The sequence below is a fragment of the Ictalurus furcatus genome, chromosome 15 (genome assembly GCF_023375685.1).
Source record: "Ictalurus furcatus strain D&B chromosome 15, Billie_1.0, whole genome shotgun sequence".
NCBI lineage: Eukaryota > Metazoa > Chordata > Actinopteri > Siluriformes > Ictaluridae > Ictalurus > Ictalurus furcatus.
Window position 1 is genome coordinate 22752473 of NC_071269.1, and position 14811 is coordinate 22767283.

Consider the following 14811-nt stretch of genomic DNA (forward strand, 5'->3'; position numbering starts at 1 on the left):
TTTCGCATTTCTTCTCGAATGCGTCTTCATTTGGTTTTGGCTTCGTGTTTGCGTTTGCTTGTGTTTTCCACAGTGCGTGTTTGCTTTGGAGATGGAGTAACGGCTAGGCTGTGTTCGCCTGCTGCTTGGCTTAGGCCTCTGTGTTTCCTGACTTCACACGATGAGTCTTGCTACATTCGAATTACCAAATTGAAGTGACACAAATTTGATTTTCTGCCTGAACGTGACACAGATCGGATTTTTTTCTGGACTGTGCTTACGCGAAAATTAGGTTTGTATGTTTGTTTTTGTAAAATCAGATCTGATACATATGGGACATGTTCTTCTCATGCTTCGGGGGTTTCCTCTGGGTTCTCTGATTTCCTCTCCAGTCTAAAGACGTGTGTTGCAGGCTGATGGGTACTTCCGAATCGTCCGTAGCTTGTGTGAACGTCTGTGTGATGGGTTGGCACGCCGTCCAGGGTGTCCCCCGCTTTGTGTCCCTAGGATAGGCTCCAGGCTCCCCTGCGAACTTGTGTAGGATAAGCGGTATGGAAAATGGTTGGATGGGATGGATGGATTTGATACATATCTGATAATATGACATGAATGAGATCAGTCATCAGAATTCATCATCCAGTGTTTACCAGTGTCAACAACAGCAACTACCTCCGTGGACGGATAATTGGGAAATTGGTGATTCACTTGATGTCTGTGGAATCAGTTCAATCAAAACTGGGCGGAAGCTACTGAAACTGAATAGGGTACGAAACAATTGCACAAGATATCAGTATTTCATGGGAACAGGTCTGTTCACATGAAGGAAACATATAGGCCACTACATACATATAGTCCTATGTATATATAGGACACATAGAGGACACATAGAGGTCACTTGCGGTTACAAAGGTAAACCGTCGGCATGGACAGATCCGATCAGAGCAAAAAACTGGAACTGTACACAGCTTGTAATATGGCCATATCCTTTGTTGCCACTTCGTGGCTGGATGTAGGGGATGTAGCTACGATGTAGCCACGGTGATGGAGATTGAGCGCACTGGCATTTTGCTAAGTTTTAGATTAATAGAGTTAAAACAGGAACACTGGCTATCAAAGTGAAAGAAACTAAACATAACTAATGACACCCTATATATATATAGAGAGAGAGAGAGAGAGAGAGACAATGGGTTAACTATTGATTGGCTAGGCGGAAGGGCATATTTGCATAAAACAGGAAGCATATCAATGTAAGACAGGAACAACTCCATATATGGTTTTCAGGAAGTCATAGGAATATGAGCAAATGTTATTCGGGAAGGTATGTAAATGCACACAAATACAATTCGAGGAGACAAAGGCAAATAGCCACATTTGCATGTTTGCTCCAAGGAAAAACCAAGTCCATCTCATGCTTTGCTATCAAGCATTTTTTTTTTTTTTTTTTTAATCCTTTTGTGTTTCCTGTGGTCAGACAAATCGAAATTTTAAATTCTTTTCGGAAACCATAGCCGCCGTGTCCTTTAAACTAAAGAGGACTAGAGAGGAGAGGGACCATCCGGCTTTCTTATCAGCACTCGGTTCAAAAGCCTGCATCTCTGATGGTATTGAGGTGCATTAATGCCGATAGAATAGGCAGCTTGCACATCTGGAAAGGCACCATCGATGCTAAAGGTATATACAGGTTTTAAAGTGACAACTGCTCCGATCCAGATTTCATCCCGTCTTTACTTCTGAGAGACTCTACATCTCTAGGATACTCTTTTCACACCCAATCATCTTACTGACCTGTTCTCAATTACTTGCAAAATGTTCCTCCAGCTGTTTCGTTTTAGTAACACTTACTTTTCCAGCCTTTTGTTGCTCCCATCCCAACTGTTTTGAGACGTGCTGTGGCCATGAAATTCAAAATGACCCTATTTTTTTCTTTAAATGGTACATTTCGTCAGTTTAAATGTTGAATTTTTTTTTTCTACGTTCTGTTGTGAATCGCATACGGGCTTATGAGATTTGCAAATCATTGCGTCGTGTTTTTATGGACATTTATTTACAATTTTACACGGTGTCACAACTTTTTTGGAATTGGGGTTGTACAATAAATAATGAACAAAAACAATAAAGTAGTGATCATATAGTATTTTTTGGAAGGAGTCTCCAGTGTTAGTGATTTGTAACAGAGATATCTTTCATCCACGGGGAAGTCCTCAAGACTTTTTGTGTTTTGTGGTTCTTACAGTAACATGACAAAGCTGTGTGTTTTTTTATTATTATTATTATTATTATTATTATTATTTTCCTTCAAGAGAGAGAGAAAAAAAGAAAAGCTCTTGAGGGAGAGATTGTTGTTTTGTGAACGCGCTACAACGTTAACAATAACTACAAATGGATCGACTTTATAATGTGTCATTCTTTATGCTTTATGGTTCATTCCAAACAGAATGTTTTGCATAGAGATACCATGAGATTTTCTTTTTTATAAACATTTATTGCATACAGCATGAAACTGAAACCTTATGGCGGATAAACCTGCGCGTTTTCTCGGACAGAAGTGTTGGCAGGATAATGCCGTAGGTGAGTATTAAACTTGGAATAAACATTTACATTGTATCGCAGATGTTGGAGACGTGAGCCGTCTCTCGGGTAAACGTTTCTCAAATCACCATTTTTCAAAGTAATTTGAAACTGAAGTGTGGCCAGTCGTCTTGCTGATCCTTTAAAACCACTAATTGCTGTGAAGTTCTCCAGTTACCCGGGTTTCTCGGGACCTGCTGATGGTGGCCAGTTACTGTACAAAATGATTACATCAGTAATCAAATGCATCACAACTACCACAGAAAAATGAACCGAAAAGATGAGCAGAAGTGCAAGAAATGCAAGATTTAATACAATAATTAATATAAACCCATTAGCATGAGAGGCTCTTAAATGCACGCTGATGTAAAACAACCAGAGGCCTTCAAAACAAAAAATGACGACAGTTTTATACATCCACCTTCTATACCGCTTATCCTTCTTCAGGGTCACGGGGACGCTGGAGTCTATCCCAGGAGGCATCGGGCACGAGGCGGGGTACACGCTGGACAGGGTGCCAATCCATCGCAGGGCACAATCATACACACTCACACACTACGGACATGCCGATCGGCCTACCATGCACGTCTTTGGACTGGGGGTGGAAACCGGAGAACCCGGAGGAAACCCCCGCAGCACAGGGAGAACATGCGAACTCCACACACACAGGGCCACGGTGGGAATCGAACCCCCGACCCTGGAGGCGTGAGGCGAACGTGCTAACCACTAAGCCACCGCGCACCCCAGTTATGTACATGCTGATTTAAATAAATAAATAAATAAATAAATAAAAATCTGATTTGTTTTTAATCACAAGGAAATGGCATTTACAGTATAACAAGTGCAACTTGATCTTGGCTGAGTTTTTTTTTTTTTCTCAGTATTTCGTTCCTCGCTCGTCTTGAACCATTTTCAATATTTTGATCCACAGTCTGTCAGAATATATTATTGATATTTGATTGTGAAATTATTTTGGCTTAGAGGGCAGCGTTGCTCAATCTTAACTCGATCCTGAGCTCAGCTTAGTGTCTGTGTGGCGTTTCTGTCTAACTTCTCCCTGTGTCTGCATCGGTTTCCTCTGGGTTCTTCAGTTTCCTTCCACCTCCCAAAAACATGCCAGTAGGTGAACTGGTGAGGGAATGGCTGCTGTTACAAAAGTGATAAGAGGAATTAACTTGTTTCTGCCATGTAATACCCAGGCTTCCATGATTTGTTTTGTTTTGATCACTGACCATGTGCGTTCGATTATGTTCCCAATCCTCTCTGCCCCCTCATATATATAATATATCCTTGTGTGTCCTAGTCTTGGCATGAAGTCTTATCGTACCATGGCTGTTAAGTCCATACCTAATGTTCTGGGTTGCCACGTTTGCTGATTTCATTCACTTGTGTCCCGTCCTATCAACCCTGCATATCGAATGTTTCACAACACTAATTGTAACTATAAATGGATAAAAAGTACGATGGTTCTTTAATGTATAAATTTTTTAAAATCTATTGTCTAACTGTTGTGGTATGAGAGGAATAAAACACTTCAGGACATGCTGTTATCGGAAATTAATCAACATCAGGGTGGCACAGGCAGTGAACATGTCTGGACTAAAGGCTGATGCTTTTCGTATTGTTCGCAGCTCTGGTTTGGATTAGGAACGCGTGTATGTCCTTGTATTTCAGACAGCTGATCTTTTTTGTCATAACTTCCGTTTTGGACATCTAAAACCAAATAGCAGCACAAACCTCAGCAACTACTTGCCACATGTAACTGTTATGATGCCATAAAAGGGCTGGAGGACACTGTAGCTTAGAGGCAGAGCAACAAAGTCTGAAATTCAATTTCTGGAATTTTGCTCTGATTCACTGTAAATTAGTTGCGGTTGGTAAATTGTTGCCGTATGGCAACAATGTGCAATAGTGGAAAATATTGTCAAAAATAACATAAAACGTGTGAGATTTCAATTCCAATCGCTGCATTTTACAGACTATAAATTGCAGAGGGGTTTTTTTTTTTTGCCGCCTAGTAAGCATGTAAAAGTTATATCTTCTAGAAAGGAATTACAGTCGTGAAAATGTGGCTGGAAAATGTGGCTTAGTGGTTAGCACATTTGCCTCACACCTCCAGGGGCTGGGGTTTGAGTCCCGGCGGGGCCACGTGTGTGTGGAGTTTGCATGTTCTCCCTGTGCTGTGGGGGTTTCCTCCGGGTACTCCGGTTTCCTCCCCCAGTCCAAAGACATGCATGGTAGGCTGATTGGTGTGTCTAAAGTGTCTGTAGTGTATGAATGGGTGTGTGAATGTGTATGTGATTGTGCCCTGCGATGGACTGGCACCCCATCCAGGGTGTACTCGTGCCCGATGCTCCCTGGGATAGCCTCCAGGTTCCCCTTTGACCCTGAAAAGCGGTAGAAGATGGATGTTTTAGATGAAGTATCTTTTTAATTCAATCTCTTGAATGCTTAATTCTTTCTCTTGAAACATAAAATGTAGAAAATAAGGTGCAACTGCAAAATGTCTGAAATTACTACAGTTTTTCTTACTTGGAATGTGGAAAAAAAACATGTAAAGATACTATTAGAGAAGCCTAGTGGGTTTTGTTTTGTTTTTTTTTTTGCTATGTAGGCCAGTTTCAATTCATGAACGCGCATACCATTCACAGTTCCATTAACGCATGTTGTTGCCATATGGCAACGGTTACATCGGACCATTTAACAGAATACTCAAAATATATAAACTTGTTTAAATGACCAAACATAAATGTGAACTTATTTCAGATGGTGTTTCGACGTTTTCCTCTACGCAGTTTTGCCTACATATTGAAAAATGAATCGGATTTTGAGAGGCCTCCCGGGAGTAAACGAAACTTCTTGGTCATGTGACACGGCATTTTTTAATTTTTTTTTTTAATGTCCAGGCTAAAATACCCTTTTCTCCAGTAACATAGGAAGAGATTAGTTTTGTATTATTGCCTAAAAAGAAAATTACCTTCCAGTTAAGGTTTAAAAACAATTGCCCATCAGACAAAGTTACTCGTTTTAACATGACATAAACTACTCCTGACATCATAAAGAATAATAACATCTGAAACGCATGCTAGCATAACTCCAGCTAGGATGAATAACTGTGACTGGTTAATGAAACATTCCTGTGGAGTTTGTGAGGCGTGGGCGGGGTGGGGGGATGCGTGTGGTGATAGTTATTTGCACTGCATGCATTGTAAATATAGAGCGTGTTCATTACAGACACTCTTATCCAGAGCAACTTACATTTATCTCATTTATACAACTGAGGGTTGTTGAGGTTGAGGGCCTTACCCAAGGGCCCAACAGTGGTAGCTTGGCAGTACTGGGGCTTGAACTCCTGACCTTCTGGCCAATAACCCAGCGCCTTTAACCACTGAGCCACCGCTATTCAAAACAGACCGCAGCTTTCACTGATGTGTAATAGGTCCGTGTTTTAGAAGACACAGTTTATGGATGAGAGACAAGTGTGTGATTATATATCAACAAAGCTACAACACAGATAGCAATTACTGTCATGTTGTGGTCATTTGAGGTAAATTCATTTCCCCCTTCTAAGATACACAGGGAGAACAAACCAGGGACCCTGGAGGTGTGACATGGCAACGCTACTCACTGCAACAATGTCCCAAACTCCTCCATTTTACTTTCGATAGAAGGAAGACGCCACATCCTGCCGTCTTGTTTCCTATTGGTTCACACTTCACACCGTTTGTACATTTCTTGGGTTAAAGTTCACTTAAATGAACATGACACTCATAATGACTTTTTTTTTTTAAATTTCAGGTTTGGCCTGACCTCTCCTGGCTTATTATACAGCAGTTAGTTAATATTATTGCACAAGCGGCATTCCAAGATAAGAGTCCTGATTTTTAAAAAATAGCAGCACTTGTACATTTCACTGTTTGTATCACTCCGCCTGTTTGCGTTCGCTACATCAAATTTCATTCTAGCGATCGTTGGTTACATTGAAACCGTTACTACACGTACTACGAACTGTCAGTCGGTTTGTGCGTTGGCATGGCAACATGCAACATTCTATCAAGCTGTGGCTTTTTTTTTTTTTTTTCCCTTTTTCTAGGGACTATTTTCTTTAATCGAGCAAAATATCATCCGCAAAATATTTGTCCGTGTAGTGTCTGAAACGTCAGTTACTCGATATTATTTATAGAACTGTTGTATAAAAGCAATATCACGCTCGCAGACACGGGGTTGTCCTGAACGAATATCAGCACGGCGGTGGTTACCAGCGGCCGAATCTCGCTCGCGTGATATTGCTTAGTTGTCGCTTAAGTCTGTAGCTAAATAAATGTTTCTCGTGGTGATGAAAATAAAATATTTTTTATTTAAAAAAAAAAACCATTTCACATTGTTTAAATGACTCATTTGTTTATATTTTGTGGACCAAATTACGTAGTACCCTGTCCAGGGTGTACCCCAGCTTGCGCCCCATGCTCCCTGGGATAGGCTCCAGGTTCCCCCCGACCCTGAAGAAGGATAGGTATAGAAGATGGATGGATGGATGGATGGATGGATGGATGGAAATTACGCAGTAGATAATGCAACAGAAATATTAGGAATTGTTTCCAGAAATGTGTCCAGCTCACAGCTGGAGATTAGGGCTCTATAATCTACTCGGCTTTCCACCTTAGTAGGCAGCTTTTTTTTCTTGGTTTCAGACACACCCGTGGACTAACAGTTCCATGTTCTTCTAATTTGAGGGTGGGAATAAAGAAAGCACACAGAAACAGAGCAGGACTCTCATGTGATCAGTGCTCAGTCTGTCTGTCCGGCTGTTTGGTTTGGAGAGTTTCTCGGTCCTCACCAATAATTACATCATTAATTAATTACATCAGCAATACGGGTCACATCACTTCCAGGCATGGATGATCTGTAACCGGAGACATCAGAGTGGACATAGAGCCGATTAATGACAGTGTTGGAAAACTGCCTATTCCGACTTTTGAGTCAGAAGGAACTCTGGGTACGGAACAGTTCCCGGTAAACGCTGCTCTCATATAACGACTGGGGAAAGCAAAGCGTTCCATGGCAGGCGACGGACGGGAATGTAACGATGCGACGCGTGCAACTTATTTCTGATGAATTCCCCACGTGTGCGCGCGAATGAGTGTGTGCGGAGGAGAGTGGCCACCCCGCAATTCCCACGCGCGCCTATAATAACGCGCCGCGCATGGACGCAGCACACTCGGCCACCGGCGCGCGCTGACCAACAAACACAAGCGGACCGCTCTTGAGCAACTTTAACACTGAAACACCGAGCTGGAGACAGTGATTATTATTATTATTATTATTTTCGCACTCTGAGATTAACCCGCAGGAGAACACTGGTAAGTTGCAAATGTTTTTATTTTTATTTTAATTTTTTTTTTTTTTTGCACCTCTTTTTCTTCTTGTTTCCTTTGAGACGCAGGATGTGCATGACTAGTGCAGAAGTGAACAGAAACCAGACTGGATAACTATATTGTTTTATTTATTTATTTATTTATTTTCCCCTCCTACATATTCATGAAAAAAAAAATGCATTCTTTATGAGAAGAAAATGTATAAACAGGTTCAAATCATCTGGTTATTCTAAAATAATTTGCTGTTTTAAACAGTCATGTTTTGCATGTTTATCATCTGCAGAAATGATTGTTTGTTTGTTCACTATATTATATCTGACTAACATGGAAGCCCAAAATGTATATGTCAAAAGTTTTGAGATAGTGAGTCAAATGTGTTGGAGAGTGAAGCCAGAATTTTTGAGTCGATAAAGTTAAAGTTTTGAGATAACAAGTCAGAATGTTGAGATAAGGGAAAAGTTTGGGATAAGTCAGAACTTTGAGATAAGTATGAATTCGGGGATAGTAAGTCGGAATTCTGAGACCGGTCAGAATTTCACGTAATAAGTCAAATGTTTGGGATAAGAGAGAATTTTGAGATAAGCTGGGAATTTGAGATAACTTTGAATTTTTTGATAAGCTGGAATGTTGAGATCAGTTAGAATTTTGAGATAAAACCGAATTTTGAGATAAGCTGGAATAATGAAATAAGACAGAATTTTGAGATAAGCCAGAATGTTGAGATAACTTAGAATTTTGAGATAAGTCAGAATTTTGAGATAACTTAGAATTTTGAGATAAGTCAGAATTTTGAGATAACAGAATTTTGAGATAAGTCAGAATTTTGAGATAAGCTGGAATAATGAGATAAGACAGAATTTTGAGATAAGTCAGAATTTTGAGATAACTTAGAATTTTGAGATAAGTCAGAATTTTGAGATAAGCTGGAATAATGAGATAAGACAGAATTTTGAGATAAGTCAGAATTTTGAGATAAGTCAGAATTTTGAGAAAACTTAGAATTTTGAGATAAGTCAGAATTTTGAGATAAGCTGGAATAATGAGATAAGACAGAATTTTGAGATAAGTCAGAATTTTGAGATAAGTCAGAATTTTGAGATAAGCTGGAATAATGAGATAAGACAGAATTTTGAGATAAGTCAGAATTTTGAGATAAGTCAGAATTTTAAGTCAGAATGTTGAGATAAGTCCACATTGGAAAATACTGCAGAGGGCAAAAAATAAAGACAAAGTCTGTGAAACACGTCTGTTTTTCTCGTCTAACTGGTGGAAACGGTTTCCGACAGACTAAAACCTGCTTGTCCTCTGTTCCAGCTCGGAACTGTGTGTGGTCGTCGGTGCACCGATTTGTGTCTTCTAAAAATGCGTGTGCTCCGAGTTGTGCTCGTCGTCATGGGGCTCGCTCTGTGCATGTGCGATACGCGTGGTACTGAGAGCGTGTGGGCGGACACGGACAGCACCCAGAGCTACCACAGCCTGTTCACCCAGATCTTGAAGATGGTACGGAACGCACAGGACGGCGGCGGAGAGCTCGCGCAGGCCACCGCCGATAGGGAGAGCAAGCATCATCAACAGCAGACGAAGAGCGGGGATCAGATCCTGGGTAATTGCCCACACACACACACACACACACACACTGAGAGAGAGAGAGAGAGAGAGCGGAAAATAATCTAAGATGGTTTGGAAGTACACTTTTCTTGAGAGGGTGTAAGTGAGTTTTTGAAATAACAGGACAGATTCCGCATCAGTCCAAAAAAAAAAAAAAATCATGCATTTGCATAAAGGATGTTTTAAAAATAGCAAATGGCCATAATGGGATAAAAAATTGATCTGGATTAAGATTGATTATTTTGTAATTGCTTATATCGAAAACTGAAAACCTACGGAAACTCAAATGAGTCTAAAACAATTCCTCAGAAACAGCCTAATTGGGGCTTTGGTCATGCTGCGCCAGGCTTTTAGCTGCTATCACATTTGTCAGTCTGTGTACTTCCATCCATCCATCCATCCATTTTCTATACCGCTTATCCTACTGGGTGGCAGGAAACCTGGAGCCTATCCCAGGGAGCATCGGGCACAAGGCGGAGTACACCCTGGACAGGGTGCCAGTCCATCGCAGGGCACACAATCACACACACACTCACACACCCATTCATACACTACGGACACTTTAGACACGCCAGTCAGCCTACCGTGCATGTCTTTGGACTGGGGGAGGAAACCGGAGTACCCGGAGGAAACCCCCGCAGCACGGGGAGAACATGCTAACACTGCACACACAGGGCCACGGCGGGACTCGAACCCTCAATACTGGCGGTGTGAGGCCCACATCTGTGTAATTTATTTATTTATTTATTTATTTGTTTGTTTGTTTGTGTGTTTAATAGAGGATGTTTGGTGCCCCTGGTGTGCAGATAATCGGTTGCAGAGCTGTTCTTGTTCTGTCTTGTTAAAGTGCTTAGCCTGAGCACGCCAGGTCAATGTTGGGAGTGAAGCAAGATCTGCACTTTAGGGTCACTGCTCCCTCCTCGAGGTCAGCGGATTTAGGATTTAACCTTTAACCCACTATTTCTGTGTCCTTGCAGAAATCTTTCCCAGGGACCTCAGAAAGAAGGAGAAGTTTTTAAAGCACTTAACAGGTGAGCACAGAGACGAGAGGATGTTGGATATAAACGGGACATGCCATAAAAACAGATGCATGTTAGATTTGGTAGAAGACTATGTAAAAAAAAAACTGACAATGTTTGAACTTTTGGAACTTCAGGGCCTCTATACTTCAGCCCGAAGTGCAGGAAACATGTCTATAGGCTCTACCACAACACCAGAGACTGCACCATTCCTGCATGTGAGTACTGCACACGGCACTGGAACAACACATGCACCGCAAAAACACAACATGGCCTCCGTTTAGACGTAAATACCTGGATATGAACACACCATCGTCCTACGACATGTCCTGGTCATGATCATGATCCCGCACTCACAACAGGGTGAACCGCTGGTTTCTAATGTGGTGCACTCTCCTTATTCATGAAAAATGCGTTCTTTATGGGAAGAAAATGTATAAACAGGTTGAAATCATTTGTTATTCTAAAATAATTTGCTGTTTTAAACAGTCAGTTTTGCATGTTTATCACCTGCAGAAATGTTTGTTTGTTCAGTATATTATATCTGACTAATATAGAAGCCCAAAATGTATAAGTAATAATTTTTGAGATAATAAGTCAACGTTTTGAGATAACAAGTCAGAATGTTGAGATAAGTGAAAAGTTTGGGATAAGTCAGGACTTTGAGATAAATTGGAATTTGGGGATAGTAAGTCAGAATTCTAAGTCAGAATTTCACATAATAAGTCAAATGTTTGAGATAAGTTGGAATGTTGAGATAAGATGGAATGTTGAGATAAGACGGAATTTTGAGATAAGTCGGAATGTCGAGGTAAGCCAGAATTTTGAGACAACTTCGAATTTTGAGATAAGCCACAATTTTGAGATAATTTAGAATTTTGAGATAAGCCACAATTTTGAGATAAGTTGGAATGGTGAGATAAGATGGAATGTTGAGATAAGCCAGAATTATGAGATAAGTTGGAATGTTGAGATAAGATGGAATGTTGAGATAAGCCACAATTTTGAGATAATTAAGAATTTTGAGATAAGTTGGAATGTCGAGATAAGCCAGAATTTTGAGATAACTTCGAATTTGGAGATATCTTCGAATCTTGAGATAAGTTGGAATGTTGAGATATCTTCGAATCTTGAGATAAGTTGGAATGTTGTGATATCTTCGAATCTTGAGATAAGTTGGAATGTTGTGATATCTTCGAATCTTGAGATAAGTTGGAATGTTGTGATCTTCGAATCTTGAGATAAGTTGGAATGTTGAGATATCTTCGAATCTTGAGATAAATTGGAATGTTGAGATAAGCCAGGGTTAACTCCTGTCAGAGTTATATACTTATATATATAACAGAGTTATATATATATATATATTGTATATATATATATATATATATATATATATATATATATAGTATATATATATATATATATATATATATATATATATATGTAATCTTTTATATGGAAACATGTACATAGTAAATCACAGCTTCTCACAGCACAGAGAAGTCAAACTTTTCCAACGTGCTTGTATATATATTGTAAATGTACATTCAAGACTTACATCTTTGCTTTGCCTTCAGATTATAGGAGATGTGCGCGGCTTCTCACTCGGCTAGCCGGGAGTCCGAGGTGCCTAGAGAGCTAACTTCAACCAGGCAATCTTTCGGTATGAATAATGAATGCTTGTTGTTTTTTTAAAAAATAATGTAATTTTCCAAAAGGATGTGAGATTAATATCTAAACACAGTCCTGCACATGTAGGTGGGAAGACACTGATATTAATTCTGTTGCGACTGCATGTGCTTCAAGAGTATACGTATTCTGTAAGCGCTTTATTCTGGATAGGGTTGATGCGGTGTCTATCCTGGGTGAGGTGGGAATACACTCTGGATGGGACAACCGATCCATCCCAGGGTTCAATGCACACACACATTCACACCTAGGAGCAGTTTAGAATAGTCTGTCCATCCACTGGCGTTTTTGGTTGGGAGGAAACTGGAGAACCCAGAGGAAACCCACACGGACGTGTGGAGAACATGCGAAACCGTATACAGACGGTAACCCGAGCTCAGGATCAAACCGGAAACCCTGGTGTGATGTGATGCAGCGACGCTACCGCTTACGCCGCCATGTCACCCCGTGTGACTTACCTTTTAAGGAAAACGGGGCGAACCGAGTCGATGTTCCGGCTGGAGGCCGGGCTTACGTACAGGCTGGAAATTTTTCCACTCATGCAAAGGCGTCTTTGAAGTTGTGATTATCATCATGGAAAGGTCTAGAAAACACTGCAAACTTCTCATATAATATTGTCTTCCTCTCTCTGATGAATGAATGAGTCTAATTGAGCAAAACGGTGCAGAGTGTAGCACTGTCACAGCTTCCAGTTTGGGTTTCCTCTGGGTTCTCGGGTTTCCTCCCAAATATCTTAAGCCGAATTGCTCCTGGTGCGTGAATGTGTGTGTTTACGTCCTGCGACAGACTCGTGTCCCATCCAGGCTGGTAAAACCAACAGGCTCACTGAATATACGTTACAGCGTGTATGACTATAAGAATCATCGACCGCTCCATAAACACGTGGCTGTTATACAGACGTCCGAAATCGCCGTAGGAGAACGTAACGCTACCACACCGTGCCGTTTAGCTCCCGGGAGCACGTACAACGTAGCTGTATGAGAAAGGAGTATCGGAGGCTACACCCCTGCTCCCATTTGAACAGTTATTGTATCAAAACGAGATTTACAACGTCAAGCTCAACGCCTAGGGAGTCTCCTGGATAATAAAATAACGTTTCGGCTCTTTCCTGGCAGCTCGTAGACTTCTCAGAAACATCCGAGCATATTTACACACGTTCGTACAGCCGAGCTTGACACGACACAGGTTTTTAACGTCCTCTCTTCTCCAGCAGGTTCAAGCCAAACCAGAGGAGGAAGGAAAAACAACAACAAATCAGCAAGTGCCTTTTGGACAAGACCGACCTTCGCCGTTCCATCAATTCAGCAAATCACGTCTAGGACACGACTTCGCCACCGCAGAGGTCACACGGACTGACGAAAGAACCGATGGAGAGCCTCACGGACACGATGGCGAAGAAGAAAAATGGATGTATTCGTCATAAACTTGCCTGAGATGCCAACCCGACGGAGCCGCATCACAATGCTTTCGAACTTAGACAGGAATCTGATGAACCTCCTCGTTCCAAGAGAAACGGATTTGCCTCGGGTTTATATTCTGTCCTGATAAAGATAACGACGCCCTCGATGTCATTATTTCGCCATCGGTGACTTCCGAGCGTGGCAAAGATGAAAGACGGTGTTTATTTCCTGATCAGGGATTTCCTGCTTCCTAAAACATAACCACTAACTTATTTCCATCCCAATGCTTTTCATCTCTCCAGCACATGTCTGTGAAATGGCCAGATGTTTGCTGACCAGAATATGTGTGTGTGTGTGTGTGTGTGTGTGGAATAGGAAATATAGTCCATATATTTTGATGTACATGATTTATAGAGGTACAAACCAAAAAAAATCAATGTGTAAATACTGTACATAAAGGAGACATAAAAAATCCCTGTAATGAGCGTAAGGCTATACGTGTCTGCCAGATCAGTGAAGTGTTGGGATGTGTAGAAATATTTAAGAGGAAGTATATTTAAATAAATTATATGATTGGTACACACGGTGACCACGAATCATTCCTGGGACGGTGAAAACAAAACGATACCCGTTATATATATATATATATATATATATATATATATATATATATATATATATAGAGAGAGAGAGAGAAGATTCACAGCCTCATCTTATAAGCCACAGGGATTTCTTTACGAGTTCTTAAACTTATTATTACGTTATTTATCAAAAAAAGATCCATTTAAAAAAAAAAAAAAATTCAATTAAAGCTGCATATGAAATAACACAACATTCAAGAATTTAGCGTATGAAACTGTTTATTTTTATTTTTAAATGAACAGGATTCAACAGTTCCTTGAAGCGTTCTTTGGACAGTTAAGTAACTTTTCCTACAAGTGTGTGTGTGTTATATATATATAATGTATATATATATATATATATATATATATATATAATATATATATAATGTATATATATATATAATATATATATAATGTATATATATATAATGTATATATATATGTGTGTATATATATATATATGTATATATGTATATATAATGTATATATGTATATATATATATGTGTGTATATGTGTGTATATATATATATATATATGTATATGTATATA

The 14811-nt window shown here is 40.2% G+C and overlaps 1 protein-coding gene and 1 long non-coding RNA gene across 7 annotated transcripts; one reads left to right on the plus strand and one right to left on the minus strand.

The window, feature by feature from the left end:
• Positions 1-2497: 2497 nt before the first annotated feature.
• Positions 2498-6659, minus strand: LOC128619913 (uncharacterized). Of its 4 annotated transcripts, none has more exons than XR_008388032.1 (3): positions 5806-6659; positions 2969-4934; positions 2498-2801 (listed from the first exon to the last, which is right to left on the minus strand). It is a non-coding gene; the product is annotated as an uncharacterized LOC128619913 (long non-coding RNA). The 4 variants fall into 4 exon arrangements; XR_008388034.1 differs by lacking the exon at positions 2498-2801 and having other exon boundaries at positions 2839-4934; positions 5806-5972; positions 6176-6659; XR_008388033.1 differs by lacking the exon at positions 2498-2801 and having other exon boundaries at positions 2839-3693; positions 3780-4934.
• A 523-nt stretch (positions 6660-7182) lies between these two features.
• Positions 7183-14259, plus strand: LOC128619906 (ALK and LTK ligand 2a-like). Of its 3 annotated transcripts, none has more exons than XM_053644409.1 (6): positions 7183-7907; positions 9237-9525; positions 10508-10561; positions 10687-10767; positions 12127-12212; positions 13449-14259. In XM_053644409.1, the coding sequence occupies exons 2-5, from the start codon at positions 9285-9287 to the stop codon at positions 12189-12191; spliced, it is 441 nt and encodes a 146-aa protein (XP_053500384.1). In that variant the 5' UTR covers positions 7183-7907; positions 9237-9284; the 3' UTR covers positions 12192-12212; positions 13449-14259. The 3 variants fall into 3 exon arrangements, with proteins under 3 accessions (XP_053500384.1, XP_053500385.1, XP_053500383.1); XM_053644410.1 differs by having other exon boundaries at positions 13452-14259; XM_053644408.1 differs by lacking the exons at positions 12127-12212; positions 13449-14259 and having other exon boundaries at positions 10687-11621.
• The last annotated feature ends 552 nt before the right edge of the window (positions 14260-14811 follow it).